We start from the raw sequence: 17,918 nt of genomic DNA, 5'->3' as shown, positions 1-17,918 counted from the left end.
GAGAGCCACAAACTTAAATATTCATCTATAAAAAGCCTGCTTTTTCTTCATTGTCCATTGTCTATTGTATCTAACAATAACTTGATTTCTGTTTAATGCCAGTCAGGCTTTCAGGGTAGCAATTATTGGCCTTTTGAAACATGGACATTCAATATCATGCTTCAATCACTACAATCAGTAGAAGCTTCTAAAGGCCAAAACACAATTGTACTGACTATACATCATCAATTCAAGTATTGTTAAAGCGTCTCCAGTGAAGGAGTGGGAGCCTTTCAATATTTCTGACCTTTAACTGTAGTGTTCCTGTCAGGAAAGTCAGCTTAATGTTTCAAATGTCAAAACCCGGAGGAAAAAGTCCTCATTCCTGCAAGTTTTGTCACTACTGAAACACTATTTTTGCCTTAGCTGTAGTGCTCAAATTTAATAACGGGATAAACAAGCAGGGGATCGTAAACCTAATTTAATCAGCACACTTGCTGATGCATATATGATTGCAATGACAAACATGAAATATTGCGATTATGCAACAAAATACAAAACTGAGAAACAATTCTCCTTTCCATGTCAGACACAAATTGAAAACGGTTTGAAATATTAGACTAATATATGTGAAATCACACTACTTCAGGGTCTTCATGAGAGTCATGATACTTTATCATAACTCCAGGAATTCAGTTTCTACAGCTAGCTGCTCAGAGGCAAAATAAATGCTGAAGGCAAGGTGGGGGGGACTACTTCCTGGGCTTTTTCAATTTGCTAAAGATTGCTAAGAGGTAATGTTAGATGGGATAAAATTAATTTAAATCTCTGAAATGATTTTGTTTGATAGCAAGAAAAGATCACACGGAGAGGGCTACAGGTAATAAAGCCCCCTCAGCCCATTTGTGTTGATAAAATTGGGCATACTAAAAAAAAGTAAAACATTTCCTGTAAACATTTACATTTAGTTATCATTTCATATTTACTAACGGCATCCTTATCTCATTTCATTTCGATGGCATGTTGGTGCAGTGTTTACTGTTACTGCTTTACAATTAGAGGGTTTCAGTCTCAACCACCTGGTTCAAACGGGTCTTTCTATGTGTTCTGGAGCTTGGATGCTTCCTCAAGGTACTGTGACTTCCTCCCTTAGTTCAAAGACATTGGTGTTAGGTTAAATGGCAATTTGAAAATTTGAAACTGGCCCTGAGTGTGGTTGTTTATCCGTCTGTCTGTGTTGGCCCTGTGATGGACTGGTGACTAGACTGGCCCACCGGCTCCAGCCCAGCCTGAATTGGATAAATACTTACAAAAACGGAAGGATTTAAAGTAAACAAAAAAATTGAAAAATTAAACTCTGCGCCTCTCGCAACCGCTCATTTAACATCGGAGCACATGAACCCTGGGTAACGCTCTGCTATGACTTCAGGAATATCCAATTTCAAAAGTGTAGCTGAAGTTCAACAAAAAATTCTGGGAGGCTGAATTTTCTGGAAAATTTGATAGCGATTGTGGTAGCGACCACAATTGAAGGCATGTAGAAAACCACAAATTCCCAATTTGTGAGGTGTACTCCCTTCACCCTCCAACTGGTGGCGGCAGATGGCTCCCACTCCCTGAGCCTGGTTCTGCTGGAGGTTTTGTTCCTGTTAAAAGGGAGTTTTTCCTTCCCACTATTGCCAAGTGCTTTCTTACAGGGGGTTGTTTGACTGTTGGGGTTTTGCTTCTTGGCTGTTTTTGCGTTTTAGCATTATATCAATAAAACTGAATTCACTTTAAATATTTAATTGAATATTTCTCGTATATGGGTCCCAAGACACACGTAAGTTCACTCACTATGCTGGTGCTGAGCTCTTCATCTGTGATGTCCAGAGAGTCCCTGTGCCTGTTAAACCTCCAGCCTGTCCCATCTTCACACGTCCCCTCCCAGCATTTAAGATGAGAGACCTGCCGAGTCTGAGAAAGACAGCACTCCTAAAACTTTTGCTCCAAACAAAACCTGTGTATCCTTTACAGTTTCACAGTAAATGCTTTGTGTTTACCAGGTTCTTATGGGTGGCATAGAGCTCCTGAAGGATCTGGTCCACGATGGAGTTGGTGAGATAGGAAACCACTGACAGCTTTACTTCTCTGCAGAAGATTGGGTTAGAGGAAAGGGAGAGACTGACGGGAAGAAGCTTGGTAAAAGTGAGAGCAAATCAATATTCTTCTTATCAAATTCAGACTTATTGTTGCTGCTTCAGCGTCTCACTTACTCCAAGGCTCTGTGAATGTCCTGTGCTGCTCTTTCCATAAGGGCAGTGCGAATGGCAGAGCGAGGGATGGACACACGCTCAGAGACAGATGAGAGGGGTGGGCTTAATCTCTCTGCTGCAGAAGAAGATAGAGGGCAGAGCTCGCGGCACAGAGACACCATGGAGTCGACAATCACCTGCAATGGATGCCAGCGATCGGTGACTCTGTCATCTGTTACATATCAGTGTCAAAAAAAGAGGCTGCTAGATGTACCTGCAGCTCCTTGTCAGCAGCTTTGGCAAGTTCGCCAGCCAAGGAGTCGAGTCTCTGCCGCACCGGCCCATCCACAGACAGCACATGAGCGAGCTCACACAGTGAAGGGTAGAGCTTGGAGCACCACAGAGAAAGGATTCATTCATATTCAGTGTGACAACAATGCAAATACTACGCTTGCACATTTCACATCACTCACAGCGCGAGAGTTCCTCGCCTCTTTTAGCACTTGTTTTGCAGCTTGAATCTCCTCCATCTCTCCGACGCCCCGTAATAAACACACCTGCTGCTGGACACGCACACAGAGGCGCTCCATCACCTTGGAAACAGACAGGCGGGGGAGTGTTACAAGTGCAAACACTCACAAACAGACGCAGATGCGAGCGCACGCTGACGAGCCCTACCTGTTCGGCGGTGCTGGTGACCAGGCCCTGATGGAGCCGCAAAGCCTGTCTCTGAGAGAAGCGCTGAGTCTGGTTGTTCCTCACCAGAGCACGCTGGATCTGTGCGGCAAAACGATTATCACGATTATACTCTCACCATGAAAACATGAAGAGCACAAACAGAACATAAGAGGCGGCAATGCAAGAAGGAGATTTCAGCAGAAGGAAGAAAGTGCAAAGAGCCAAGTAGAGGGTGCTGTCATTTTACAACAAGCAACAAAAGCATCTTAAGACTAAGATGACTGTAGAATCCTTGTTAAAGCTTTAGAGGTGGCTCCCTAAAGCTCTTAGAAATTAACACAGCCTTTATCCAAAGCCCTTGTCCCTCTCCTTTCCTCAAGAGAGAAATAATTACAGTAATAACTAGAATTTGCTTGTTAAGTCTAATTTATGAATCTCCTAAAATGCCACTTTCCCGATGCTGTTTGAGTTTACATTCATGTATTCATAAACAAGTAAACAGAAAAATAAATGAACAAAATTATTGCACATTTATTCACCACTGTCTGTTTGTCGGCACCGCAAACAGAACATGTTAAGAGGCTCTTCATGGTAGGCGCTTGCACTCAGTCTTAAGTGCTGCAGAAATTTAAGAACATATGAAGAAAACATTCTTTCACAGTTAGGCTTAGGATGAACTTGCTTTCCCGATAAGCCTGTAGTACAGCTTCATCTCAGACATATGAAGCTTTTAGATAAACCTCGTCATCTCTTGATGAATTTCACTGTTTTGTGCGAAACTACGCAGATTCCTCCAGAGGTCCAAATTTTTGCACAACACGTTTCTTTGAGCACACCAAGTTTTCATTCAAATACCTCATATTTGTTTTCATTTGCTTCGGATAATGTCTTTGTCTACAGTCATAAACATCTGCTCATTTATGACCTCAAAGCATTTGATGAATTTATAAAAAGGGCAGAAATTAATTTTGAAGAGTCAACACCAAAGTGTTTTGTTGTGAACTAGAAGAATTTAATTAAATCCCTCTAGCGTCTCCTGTAGGTTGAAAGCTTTTAGGGATTAGGGTTGTTAGGTAGGGCTCTTTATCTCTATTTTTGAGTTACCCCAACGGTCCCCAGGCCACTGATGAAGAAGCTATTAAGCTTTTTTTAATCTTCCCAGTTTTAAGTAGTACTGTAATAACTTTATTGGTGGCTTTACTCCAACCGTCCCAACCTTGGTCAACGCCTGCTCTGTCCTCTCAGGGGCGCTGCGGTACGCCTGGCTGATGTCACTTAGGGGTAGAGGCATGTACTGTAAGGTGAAATTACTGAGAGGAGAAAGCAGAAAACGAGGGAAGGGACAAGTTATTAAGGGAGACAGTAAGAGACTAAAAAGAGAAAATAAAGTGGGTTACAGAGTCCAGGGTTAGTTAGGGTTAATATCCCCACTGGACAGAGCTCATCCTAAAATATTTTTCCTGTGCCATTCAGTGACTGAGTAATACTTTGATCCTTGCAACCATGTCATCTTTTGCCTAAAGGCAAGTCTGGACCACTTAAGATAGCAAAGTGGAAAACAACAATTTGCACAGCTGAGCAACATGGTTAAATGTTCTCAAACATTCTTTAATAACATTTCTTAAAAATAGTTCTAGCAGTAGATGTGTAAGACATGCTCTTATTTATTGATTAGAGTCCAGTGGGCATACATACAGAATAGATGTTGATAATATATATTTTTTAACACTCTTACTGTTCAAGTGCTCGGGCCACATCGAGAAATCCTGCTGCGGAGGTGTTGTTGCGATCCCATGTCACACTCCTGCAGGGCAAGGTCAGAGTTGCATAGAATACAAACTTCCACACAGAGCACAAGTCACTGCAAAGACTGCAGAAACCCAGGAAAAAAACTTTACACTTAGTCTTTCGTTCACCTGAGTGTTGTGTTGATTTGAAGGGCTTTGCTCAGCATCTTGGCTCCAATGTCTTCCATGCTATTCCCGCTCAGATCCACTTTTCTCAAGCAGGTGTTGCTACCCAGGGCGTTGACTAGCACGGTGCCCCGAGAACGCAGGCGTGAGTCGCAGAGGGACAAAGACTGAAGGGCCTATAGAGGGAGGGGTTACAAGCATGTGAGTTAATAAACGAAGCGGAGAAGACTGTTCAGGAAAAAGAAAAGAAGCACGAGAAGCCAGGAGGTGACATTTAGCAAATAGTGCTTTGACTTGACTTTACATGCTGTTTGCATGAATTATTCACAATATGTGTAGTGATATAGACACTGCGCCCACAATGTTAACAGAGGAACAGTAATAATTGATGAAACAGTGACACATCTCCAGTGAAACATAATGCAAAAATTATGTGCCCAGGAATCTGAGCAGTATTTTAACTGTAAGCAGAACCCTACTTTTAATTAAAAGCAGTATAAAGAAAGTTGACATATGGGGAAAAAAATGTACAAAAATATATTCTCATTTTGAATTTGACACAAACAAATATATGTAATCATTCAGTCTTCTGAAAAAAACATTATTTATTATTTTAATAATTTAATTAACTGAAAGTCAATTAAGTTTATCTTTGCAGAATATGATGAATTTTAATGTCTCTGCAGCTGATTTATGCTTTTTCTATTTCTACTGTTTGCAATCAAAGCACATTGCCCTTTAAATTTTGTATATCTATTCTAGTTACTCACACATTCTTCTTCTTGCATGAGTTGAACTAGCTTCTGCAACACTTCATCCAGAACCCTGCAGATGACAAACACGGAAACAAAGCAGGATGAGCTGGGTCGAGTCATCTCCTGCTGCCTGAGGAATGGCAGCCACTTATGAAAACAGAACTACAAGAACAAATGTGTATATTCAAGCTGGCATATGCAGTGCAAGCATGTTTGTGCTCAGATACACACACAGTCATGCGCATAGGGTATATCCATAAATAACTGCAGTAAAGCATGACAGAGAGCACTGACAGCACCTGTTTTTGATGTTGAAGTTCTTGCCCAGATGAAGGTGTTTGAGGGAAGGGTGTCTAGAGAGGGCTGGCAGGACTGTGAGTAAGTCTGCGTCGAGACCTGTCAAAACACACACACACACAGCTCGACATTAGCAGCCCACTCCAACCTCAGCTGCCCAAGGATAAAAAGTCAAGGTCATGGTTGGATGTTATGCAGCGTGCCACTGTACCGTTGTCGGAGATATCGAGAGTAGCGATGGAGGAGACTCTAGGGAAGAGTTCCTGGATTACAGCAGCTCCTGCAGACCTTAGCTGGAGAGAGATAGAGACAGATGGGAAAACTAACATGTGCACAGCCATGAATCAGAGTCATTTTAACTTCAGTCTTTGGGGAATTGTTCCATTTTCCACAGTGGGGCAAATTTATGGATTTATGTCCCTGCAAGCTTTGCTTTGTTTGTGATCTGCAGCAGTTCAGCTCAAAGAAAGGGGAAACCCTTTACGCTTCAGTACACAATCCTCTGTACTGTTTAGCTATTTGATTTACTTAAAATATATAGGATTATCATTAGTAAGCTCTTTAAATCTAGTAAAATACAGGGAGTGCAGAATTATCAGGCAAGTTGTATTTTTGAGGAATAATTTTATTATTGAACAACAACCATGTTCTCAATGAACCCAAAAAACTCATTAATATCAAAGCTGAATGTTTTTGGAAGTAGTTTTTAGTTTGTTTTTAGTTTTAGCTATTTTAGGGGGATATCTGTGTGTGCAGGTGACTATTACTGTGCATAATTATTAGGCAACTTAACAAAAAACAAATATATACCCATTTCAATTATTTATTTTTACCAGTGAAACCAATATAACATCTCCACATTCACAAATATACATTTCTGACATTCAAAAACAAAACAAAAACAAATCAGCGACCAATATAGCCACCTTTCTTTGCAAGGACACTCAAAAGCCTGCCATCCATGGATTCTGTCAGTGTTTTGATCTGTTCACCATCAACATTGCGTGCAGCAGCAACCACAGCCTCCCAGACACTGTTCAGAGAGGTGTACTGTTTTCCCTCCTTGTAAATCTCACATTTGATGATGGACCACAGGTTCTCAATGGGGTTCAGATCAGGTGAACAAGGAGGCCATGTCATTAGTTTTTCTTCTTTTATACCCTTTCTTGCCAGCCACGCTGTGGAGTACTTGGACGCGTGTGATGGAGCATTGTCCTGCATGAAAATCATGTTTTTCTTGAAGGATGCAGACTTCTTCCTGTACCACTGCTTGAAGAAGGTGTCTTCCAGAAACTGGCAGTAGGACTGGGAGTTGAGCTTGACTCCATCCTCAACCCGAAAAGGCCCCACAAGCTCATCTTTGATGATACCAGCCCAAACCAGTACTCCACCTCCACCTTGCTGGCGTCTGAGTCGGACTGGAGCTCTCTGCCCTTTACCAATCCAGCCACGGGCCCATCAAGACTCACTCTCATTTCATCAGTCCATAAAACCTTAGAAAAACCAGTCTTGAGATATTTCTTGGCCCAGTCTTGACGTTTCAGCTTGTGTGTCTTGTTCAGTGGTGGTCGTCTTTCAGCCTTTCTTACCTTGGCCATGTCTCTGAGTATTGCACACCTTGTGCTTTTGGGCACTCCAGTGATGTTGCAGCTCTGAAATATGGCCAAACTGGTGGCAAGTGGCATCTTGGCAGCTGCACGCTTGACTTTTCTCAGTTCATGGGCAGTTATTTTGCGCCTTGGTTTTTCCACACGCTTCTTGCGACCCTGTTGACTATTTTGAATGAAACGCTTGATTGTTCGATGATCACGCTTCAGAAGCTTTGCAATTTTGAGACTTCTGCATCCCTCTGCAAGATATCTCACTATTTTTGACTTTTCTGAGCCTGTCAAGTCCTTCTTTTGACCCATTTTGCCAAAGGAAAGGACGTTGCCTGATAATTATGCACACCTGATATAGGGTGTTGATGTCATTAGACCACACCCCTTCTCATTACAGAGATGCACATCACCTAATATGCTTAATTGGTAGTAGGCTTTCGAGCCTATACAGCTTAGAGTAAGACAACATGCATGAAGAGGATGATGTGGACAAAATACTCATTTGCCTAATAATTCTGCACTCCCTGTAAGTAAAAGCATAACAGATTTTTGGCAGTTGACAGTCATATTATAACATAGCTGACACTTCTGCCCTTACAGTATTTAGTGTTGGAATGAACTACAATTACAAGTACATAAACATAATTTAGAGGTATTTGTGTTTGGGGTGCTTTGACATATATCAACAGATATCACTATAAATTTGACAAATACTGAAAGGCTACAAATCTAAAAAAAATAACTTAATTCTTTTATATTTACAGTGATATTAATTTCTTTCCTTCAATCACATCATTTGGCAGCAGGACGCATACATCTACCTGTGAGGAGAAGCTTATGATGGTGACAGGCGGTAAACATTAAAAGCACCCCCCCCCCCCCCCCCCCCCCTCCACACACACACACACACACACACACACCACATACACACCCCCACCTCCGGCAACGCACACAAAAAAAGAAAAATCAAGATGAATTAAAAAAAAAGAAAAGAAAGTCAGTTTAAAAGTAAAGCTTCTAACTGCAGAATGTAAATCTATAAAACTGTGGGCTGAAACTAAGAGACTTATGACCTTATACAAACCAGATGTCTATTTACATAACCAGCAGAAACACTATTATTTTTCTAGCTACTGCCAGGCAATTGCAAAGCTAATATTTATATTCTGCCATCTTCCCTTCTGGGGGAAATACACTTAAGCTGCCAAGTACTATGGTGTGTTAACCAGTGTCTAACTCTCCCAAATAACTTTTTTTGGGAAGTTGATAACTCTTTGTTGGTTTGCCATCAAGAGACCAAGTTTCACATTACATGCATGGTCATTTGATCCATTTTTAGTCTAAAAATACTGATAATGGCTGCTTGCAGTAAATAATCTTAACACTTTTACAAAAGTTCACCTTGGTAAAACTCCCTTTCAAAATGCTTTCAAAGTCCAATTTGAAAATAAAACTTTTCGGTTTATCTCAACTGCATCTGATGCAAGATACGCTCATCTGATACACTCCAGTGTAAATAAAATCAGCTGCATATGGAGGCCACGAAAGCTTGCTACTTTCTTGCACTATAAACCTGTCAATGAAACCGAAAGCACAAGTTAAAGCTCACATCTGCACTCTGCATTTGGTTCAGAGGGATTCAAAAACACAGGTGACCTATAGCTCAATACTCCGCCTGGACACCTCCCGTGTTGAAATCCGGTGTAGGTGTGAAGATGAGCTCTCACCTCACAGCCGCTGATGTCCAGATGAAGGTCATTGATATGAGGATTGGAGGTTAACCCTGTGAGGAGAGCCCTGCGGAGACAGAAAGAAGAGAAATGACGGACAAGGAAAAGACAAGCAGAAGGAGTATTAAAGGTCTCGCTGGCACAGCCTTTATTGCAGAGGAGTTCAGATAAAAGGGAGCATATTTGGATAGAGAATTAGAAGTGACATGGTAGGTACCTCAGAACATCAGGGGGCAGCTTCATAGAGGCCAGGCTGACATGAGTGAGGCTGAAAGCTGAGCTGAAAAACTGACGGAACAACGGCAGCGTATCCTTCACTTTCCTATTGGATTAGAAATCCCCCCCCCCCACAGAGGATCAAAGCGAGAAGATGTAGAGGTGAAGAGATAATACGGAGAGTGGGATGGGATGAAACCGACCACACACAGCAGATGAAGTCACACTGTTGACATTCCAGGTAAATTTGAGTGCAGAGCTGAGTGTAGACTACTGACAAAGAATGAGAAATATGAGTGAATATTGCTTTGGTGTAAGAGGAGGGAGCGAGTGGGGTCAAATGATAGATAGCTCTGCTTAAACATTCATGAGTCTTATCTATGCAGACTGTGCCGAAAGTTCTGCTTTTAAACGGCAGTAGACACACCCACAGAGAGGAAACACAATGTTCCAGAGATTCCCACAAAGCACATTTCTGATTTCCCATTAAGCAAGAAATGAAGATAACAACTGACAAAAAAAGAAAAAGAAAAAAAGATAGAGACGGAATGACATGAGCGGAAAGATGATGCCTTTAAGGTGAAATAGGGATGATGTCTTCCCAGATTTGGGTTTGGAGCTGCGTTTATTGTTTCGGTAATCTTAAAGATATGACTAACCTGTGGGAGAAGGAATTTTTGGAAAGATTCAGAAAGGAGAGATCAGCGCAACACCCCCTCAGAAGAGCCCCAAATAGCTGCATGACACACAGGGTGGAAACGGTTAATTTGGGCTGAGAATTGCACGCAGAGAGAAATGCATTTTTTTAAAAATTGCACATGCATTAGGGATGCGCAGATAGTGATGGCAATGTTGCTTTTTTGTGTTTATTTTTGTTTTGTTGAAGAAATCTCAATTATAAAAAAAACAACTTCACTGACTTCTAGCTTGTCGTCACGCACTCTTTGAACATTTAGCAGCAGACAAACGTTGGCAAGTGCTATCCAAAAAATGTAATCTTAGTTACCAATAAGCCCTTACTGCTCTTCAGGCGATATCAAAGTGCATCCCAAAGACACACATTTGATCACACCCACCCATTAAATACTCACTGAGTCAACACAGCAGTCTGTGCCCGACAGATCCAAGTGGACCAGGCAGTTGGGTTGAGACAAGAAGAGATAAAGGTTCTGCGAATAGGTCGAGAAGAGGAGAAACATCGTATTAGGCTGAAAAAGTGGAGATTAAATGGGGCAGCGTGTATTTGTGTTTCCAGATGGCTTGTGCTTTCTGACCGATGCATCCTCCCCCGAGAGGACCCCGGGGTTCTTGCTCAGGTCCAGGTGCAGCAGGGAGTTAGAGTACTCATCGCTGGAGCACAAAGCCTGAGAGAGAGAAACCACTCCTGAGAGAAAGGGGAGTAGAGCGCAGAGAGATGAAATGAAAAATGAGAAAGATGAGAGCTGGTAGCTGTACAATATTAAAAAGGAGAAAGAGAATGCTCTCAAAACATTTTGTGTCTTTAAATTATTCATAGACATCTTGGAGCAGCAGGTATCAGTGGATGTTATGGGAAGTAGCGCAATTCAATGTAATATTTAAATTCTCCGCTGGGTACCCTGTACGATGAGACAGTAGCAGAAGGCATGCTGCCTGCAGGGCAGCACATGACATTGTAAGTAAATATGGAGTCATAGCGGGGCGAAAGCATAAAACAAAGCTCTGAAAACATTATATCCCCTCAACCACAGTATGATCTAACCCGAGCTCTGAAAGCTGCAGGGGATCCAACTTGTTCTCCTCCTGATTTTGGTGAGTAACACCTGTGCCATACTTTTATTTAACTCACAGACAGGGGTAAATAAGGAAAAAAACAAGGTGGGGCAACTCCTAACCTTTGGAGGTGAGTGAGGTCTTGGAGAGGTTGAGGAGACGAAGCCCCTTGCTGAGGCGACACACTTGCTGGATTAAGTTGGACACACCTGCAGCATGAACACAGCAGATATAAAAAGTGAGTCGCAGAATTTCTTGTCACTTGAAAGTAATTTTCACTGTAACAGATGTACCTGCTTCTGAGTTAACGGATCAGGGACCAGATAAGCCAAAATGAGCCACTATTTTCTTTTACTATTGGACTCAACAGACCCTTTCGGGTAATATTTAGATATAGAACAATGAGAGCCAGTGAAAATAGAACTGTCTTTCTTCATCACATCAAACACAAGCTTGAGTTTTTCTCCAGACCCAAAGATTAAATTAGAAAAACAAAAAAGGGAGATAATTTACGATACCTTGGTTATCCAGTGAGTTGTGCGCCAAGTTGAGGGAATGGATGACAGATGCAGGGTTCTCTGAAAGAGCTACTGACATCTTCTGTGGGAAGTCACTGCAAAAGTGGGTGTGCAGTTACCTACAGAGAGCTGCAACTGCAGTTGAAGTATCAGGTTCATTATAAATCTCTTGGTTTATAAATGTTGAGTGCCCATCATGATGTACTGATGTGCTTTTTGTGTGACTTTTGCTGCATTGCCACTACAAGTGACATAGTTACAACAGCCACGTGTGGCCAGAAACACAGTTTTCATAGTTTTGCTGCAGTTCAGGGGTGTCAAACATAGGGCCCATGGGCTGGAACCGGCCTGGCAAAGACTCCTATCTGGCCCACTGGATAGTTTTGAAAAATGTGAAGGAGGGCATTAATTTTGAACTTTTAGCTGTATTTTCAAAGGTTTTGCAGCTTTGGCTACTGACAAAGATGTCCCTTACAACCATTCTTACTACACTAGAGTAAATAAGTTATAGATAAAGATAGAAAAGATAAACAATGACATGAGAGAAAACTCATCTACTATGGAAATGTCATTTTTTACAATATGCTCGCATTTTTTTAAAAGGACATTTTATGTGAATTAACAAAATGTTTCTGTTGTTTCATTACAGGACCGTCTGGGATTTAAGCTACCAGAACTTTGTCTGTAATTTTACATATTTATTTCTTACAATTTAAGCTCAAACTGTCATTCCTGGCAAATTTATTTCATTTATTAGATCAATATTTCTCTATCATGTAGAAAAAGAAGTGCCATCTGTTAAATGTGTAGTCAAACTTTGCACTGATGGAAGCAGGAGTTTCACTGATCCAACCCACCTAAGATCAAAGTGGGCTGGTATGTGTCCCACAGTGTAAAATGAGTTTGACATCTTTGCTCTAGTTACTTGTTGACATGTTCTCTGAGCTTCTGTGTTTGAGAGGAAACATAAAAGCATACCATAGCTGATTCTTTTTTTTTTTTTTTTTTTTTTTTTTTTGGCCTGTCCCGTTTGGCTCTTTTGCCATAGCTGATTCTTAAATAAATCGCTGCAGAGCTTCAGGCCAGCTCATATTTTGCAGTTTTATATATATATATATATATATATATATATATATATATATATATATATATATATATAATTTTTTTTTTTTTTTTTTTTTTGTAATGAATGAATTTTAAGTCAAACATTCAAAATGTGATTAAATTGCAAACTTTCAGCTTTAATTAAAGACGTTTTTAAAACTCAGTACTGCATTATTTAGGAAATACATCCATTTTTATACATAGTAGCTCATTTTCAGAGGCTCAAAATTAATTGGAAAAACTAACAATTTTAAATACAAGGATTATTTTTAATACTTGGATAGAAATTCACAGCCAGTGACTGTCTGAAGTCTAGAACCCGTGGATATCACCAAATGCTGCCTTTCTTCCCTTTAGATTCTCAGCCAGGCCTTTACTGCAACCAGATTTCAGTCATTGATTGTTTGTGGTTCTCTCTGCATTCAGGTTTGTCTTCCGTTACTTTAAAGGAATGGTCCATTAGGTTAAGATGAAGTGACTGACTTGGTCCTTCAGAATTCATCCTGCTACTTTTATCAGCAGTCACACTATCAATAAACACTTGTGACCCGGATCCACTGGCATCTATACATGACCACGCCAAAACATTGCGTCCACCATGTTTGACAGATGATGTGGTATGCTTCAGATCATGAGCAGTTTCTGTCTTTTTCCATACTTTGTCTTTCCATCATTCTGGTACAAGTTCATCTTGTTTTCAATAAACCAACTAGTATTTTTCCAGAACTGTGCAGGACGAGAAGTTTTCTCACAAAATCTAATCTGACCTTGTTGTTCTTGAATGTAACCAGTGGTTTGCACCTTGTTGTGACTCCTCTGTGTTTCTATTCATGATGATGTCTCAAGAATGTAGTCAAGGAGCTTCTAAAATCATCTGTTTTAGTTGTCTTCTATAGTCTTGTCGGCTTTTTGATGCTCATTCGTTTAAAAGATCCAGTATATTGTTCATTTGACCATTCAAAGTTTTTTCTATATGTGATCGTCTTCCTTATTTGCATTGGCATCTGCGCCAAACTCACATAAAGAATTCCAGTGAACAGCTACCAAAACAAGTCCAACTCCTCATCCTTGCATCTTCTTTTACCTGGCTAATTTGTCATACAGTAATGAGGGAACATACCTCACCTGCTTAGGAAACTGCTTGTCAGCCAATGGTCAAATTATTTTTGAGCCTCTGAAAATGGGAGATTCTGTATAAAAACACAATTCCTAAACTGTTAAAGAAAAGGTTTATAAAACCACTTAAATCAAAACTAAAAGTCTGAAATTTAGAGGCAAAAATTCTATAAAATCCAACAACTTTTGGCCCTCATTGTATTTGTAGCGAGACACTTCTTCACCAAAGCATGAACACAGCTTAACAGCATAAAACACAAAGATATTTGATGTCATTCAATGAAGCGATTGAAACAACTGACAAACACTGTGGTGTCACTATGAACTAAAACTCTATGAACTTACACTACATTCACAGACAAGCACTTACGCATACAATACATATATAATATATAATTCAGTAGTACAGAGATTTAGCCTTGTTCAAGGACATACAAGTTAATCAAAATAAGGCCAACAATTGACTCATAGAAGCAGCATTCTCAGGTATTCTGACCAAGTTCTTAGCATGGGTCAATCATTAAAAGACAAACACCACTAAGGTTCACAAAATACACTTAAAACCGTTTGGTAAATGTTGTCATTTGCATTAAAAAAAAAATCAAGGCAGGATAAAATTAATGCCCATTTCAGGAATCAGAGTTTCTATAATAGTCAAAGCACAAAAAGTAAATGAAGACTGCTACTCACGATTTTAACCCAGCATTCTCCAGAGTGATCTCTTCAAGGCTGGAGGATTTGCTGACTGTGTGCAGGACCTGCTCAGTGACCTCTGAGCCCTGATGCATGAAAGACATATTTAAAACCTTGGTCGGTGACCCTTCAGGAATACTGTAAGGTGTAGCACACAAGTTTATACTTACAATGCGCAGGTCTTTGCAGTACAGTTTAGTGAACCAGGTGTTGTAAGCCATTGATGCAACAATGACAGCCAAATCTCTGTAAAAGGGAAAAACTGGATAAATGAGGAACTGTAATTTGGCTGCAATATTGCCCAACCGCCATTCGTTCCTGACCTGCTCTCCAGGTGGCTGAAGTCCAGCAAGTTAAACTCCCTGTTGTCCTGAGAGTGATAGATGGTGTCCACATCCTAGGAGAAACATTATCAATGAGTGCATGACACCCCCCTCATATTGTGCACAGTCATATATATGTAACATTCAAACACACTCACAGTAACACAGGCACAGCCCCACAGCTCTTACCCACTGCACTTCCTCCTTGCAGCTGATGCCATTATAGTCGCACAGAGCAGCGTAAGTCTCTGAGAAGCCTCCTGAGAAAGGAAAGGGGGAGGAACAAACAGAAGAGGGGGAAAAAAAGAGTTGATGAGAACAGCTGCTTCCTTCAGCAGTAAATGGCAAAAAAGGGAGGAAAATGCACACAGAAACATTTGTCCAAATTATCAATCTTTTATATGTGTGACAGCACTAAAAAGAACATCTGGGAGAGCATTTGTAAAGTACGTGTGCCAACTTCCTCTTGAGTCTGCCAAGTGGTGTACACATGCTCATATCTGTGTGTGACTGCCTGTGTATGCATGCGTGCAAATTCCCATGTTTGATGATAACGTCTCTTTTACCGCAGGCCCTCTGTGTCTCCACTGAAGTCTCGGAGCTGGGTGAATACTTCCTGCTGCCCTCCGAAAGGTCACTGTCTGAATGACTGATGGAAGGGCTGCAAACATAAAAGAAACACAGATACTGTAAGGAATCATTTATCTTTTGATAATTGCGCAAATAAAGGTCATCCTTCATTAAACTTTCCAATTTTTCACCACTGCACAGACGTGACTATTTATTCTCATTTTATCTTGAGAGGCACCGACACTTACGCAAAAATGGAGTTGTTGAATATTCGAGACAGAGCGAAATTTATATGGCTGACCACATGATTGAGGTGTTCCCGTGACTCAAACCTCAGGGAGTAACTGGACTTGTCAGTGTCGATAACAACCTGCGCATAAGAAAAATATCCGTAAAAGACTGAAAAATATCGTGGCAGTTGAATCTTAAATTTCATTTATTAAACAAATTAATGTATCTATTTTTTAATTACTTGCAATTAAACTATATGAATTATATATGAAACCACTGGACTAGTTAAATGGAATGATGACACAACTTCGTAGATTATCTGTCTGTTATAATAAACACTAAAGTGAAGGAGCAAACAACTGCAAGTATAAATGCAAGTATATCAGAGCTATATCAGGTACTTGACTATGATAGGAAAGATTTATCCCTTACATAAGCACATAGCCAGGTTTACCTTGATAACTTATACTGGACCTTAATCTCTGTTATGCTGTAGCTCTTTTCCACAACAGCCACTGACCCGGAGATTTCTATGAGCTGAACCTTTAAGAGCCCCTGAGGTCTAGATTGAAAGATCTTCCTTGTTTTTCTCCACAGCTGTTTTCACACACCCACTGCATCTCTAAACTTTTCTACACATGTGAGAAAGCAAATGTCTGAATCAGTCAGACTGGATTTTGCCCTGCCAGCTACCAAGTATATAGTCTGCATAATGTAAAAATTGAACCAATGTGAGAACAGTAAGTAGAAGTCATTGCAACCTTACTACAGAAAATACCTGTAGTAGTGAAAATAGGCCTGAATTGGAAAATCTTCTGTTGTGTGCTGCATGTGGCACGAATTTGAACAACGTACGGACATGATTCTGGTCCCATTGTCAAGAATTCAGTGTAAAAAACTGATATTAACTGGGTGGCAATTTGCATTTTAGTTAAGGCCACTACAATACAGTCAAAAGAAGACTATTTCCATCTGCAGTCATTTATGTTTGGTGCCATAGAGCTACCAGACCTTCCATTCGCATACATAGATAAGACAAAGAGACCAGTAGCAAGACTCCACCACAGAACAGAGCGGGTTTGATATTCGTTAAATTAGTCCAAAAAAAAAAAACATGGAGCTGGGCTATAAAGCAGCTTGCAGAGCAACAACTGTGGGCCAGCCAAAGAAGCTTGGGTAGCTAATTGGATACATAGAGGGGTATCATCTCAGCCGATCTCATCTCCGTTGATATGAGCTGGCAATGAGATCAGCTGATCTGCTGAGATTACAGCTAAGCTTACTTGCCTAAACTAAAGTTATGCTTGATTATTCAAACTGAGCATCAGTGTATTTTTTCTCTCCCTGTTGTTGACTGTTGTTGACTCAGTTCTATGTTAGTTAGCAGCTGATTGAACCTGAGCCTAGCAAAGAGTTGTTTACATTAGTTCCTGATGACTTCACTCCACCTCCTTCCTTGCTCCTAACCAGGTGTCATTCTGACCATGGCTATTAGAGTCCCTAGATTGATATCTATGAATTGAATCTGTTGTGGCACTGGTCCTTGTGAGAGTTGAAAGAGGGGAGACACTTTTCTCTGAGGCCTGACATAAAATAAACCGGGGGGCCATCCAGGATCTCCAATACTGCAAGCTTTAATACCTTATCCCTAGAAATAACAACACACTTTCCACACTGTGAAACAGTCTGCAGTCCTTGCTGTGTAACAAAAATGCTTTTATATCCTTCAATGTCTCCTGAGTGGAGCTAAAATCTAGGTCCAGGGACCTGCCTGCAAAGCAAGGTAGTGGAAGAACTTAGAAGAAAAAAAGCAGACCTGACAATAATTTTCTGGTTACAGGTTATTAATTTCCTGTAGGAGAAAAAAAGCCTTTTAATCTCACAAGCAAAGGCTTAAATAAAAACTGGGAAAAATAATTAAAAATTCTTGCAGTAAGTTTTTCCTTGTTGGCATTACATCAACAGTAGAAGAGAATAAGTTAATAAGAGAGCTCTTACTGTCACAGTGGCTGTTTTAATAAATGTCTAAAATGCTTTTATCCTGCCTTGAAGGCCATAGTGATGTAACTACACCATTATACAACTGCACAGACAACTTTGTTGTTGCAGTGGAGAGGAGTGCATGTAAAAATGTAAAAATTCACCTGATGTTCAGGTTGAGAATTCAAAGCTCGAATCTCCAAGAAGTTGAATGTGGTTTCTACCTGT

General features: G+C 40.5%; 1 protein-coding gene across 3 annotated transcripts in view; it reads right to left on the bottom strand.

Annotated features, from left to right (window-relative positions):
• Positions 1-17,918, bottom strand: part of LOC146607487 (capping protein, Arp2/3 and myosin-I linker protein 3-like) — a 34,460-nt gene that overhangs the window by 10,797 nt on the left and 5,745 nt on the right. For 2 of the 3 annotated variants that reach the window (XM_085347398.1, XM_085347399.1), the window contains exons 4-29: positions 17,855-17,914; positions 15,728-15,849; positions 15,476-15,570; positions 15,099-15,169; positions 14,910-14,983; positions 14,757-14,832; positions 14,584-14,672; positions 11,674-11,768; positions 11,278-11,364; positions 10,678-10,787; positions 10,495-10,572; positions 10,063-10,139; positions 9,405-9,509; positions 9,185-9,254; positions 6,068-6,149; positions 5,859-5,955; positions 5,575-5,629; positions 4,808-4,980; positions 4,627-4,695; positions 4,108-4,201; positions 2,892-2,990; positions 2,687-2,806; positions 2,488-2,601; positions 2,235-2,410; positions 2,022-2,109; positions 1,816-1,935 (exon numbers count right to left, since the gene is read on the bottom strand). In XM_085347398.1, coding sequence (XP_085203524.1) covers positions 1,816-1,935; positions 2,022-2,109; positions 2,235-2,410; positions 2,488-2,601; positions 2,687-2,806; positions 2,892-2,990; positions 4,108-4,201; positions 4,627-4,695; positions 4,808-4,980; positions 5,575-5,629; positions 5,859-5,955; positions 6,068-6,149; positions 9,185-9,254; positions 9,405-9,509; positions 10,063-10,139; positions 10,495-10,572; positions 10,678-10,787; positions 11,278-11,364; positions 11,674-11,768; positions 14,584-14,672; positions 14,757-14,832; positions 14,910-14,983; positions 15,099-15,169; positions 15,476-15,570; positions 15,728-15,849; positions 17,855-17,914 — 2,496 coding nt within the window. Of the gene's footprint in view, positions 1-1,815; positions 1,936-2,021; positions 2,110-2,234; positions 2,411-2,487; positions 2,602-2,686; positions 2,807-2,891; positions 2,991-4,107; positions 4,202-4,626; positions 4,696-4,807; positions 4,981-5,574; positions 5,630-5,849; positions 5,956-6,067; positions 6,150-9,184; positions 9,255-9,404; positions 9,510-10,062; positions 10,140-10,494; positions 10,573-10,677; positions 10,788-11,277; positions 11,365-11,673; positions 11,769-14,583; positions 14,673-14,756; positions 14,833-14,909; positions 14,984-15,098; positions 15,170-15,475; positions 15,571-15,727; positions 15,850-17,854; positions 17,915-17,918 lie in introns of all 3 variants that reach the window. The other variant, XM_085347397.1, reaches the window with a different exon arrangement.

The sequence above is a fragment of the Diplotaxodon limnothrissa genome, linkage group LG23 (genome assembly GCF_057381915.1).
Source record: "Diplotaxodon limnothrissa isolate DT_005_m linkage group LG23, D_limnothrissa_male_GT1.1, whole genome shotgun sequence".
In the NCBI taxonomy this organism is placed as follows: Eukaryota; Metazoa; Chordata; class Actinopteri; order Cichliformes; family Cichlidae; genus Diplotaxodon; species Diplotaxodon limnothrissa.
The sequence above is the reverse complement of the archived record's forward strand: the minus strand, read 5'-3'. Positions and strand labels throughout refer to the sequence as shown.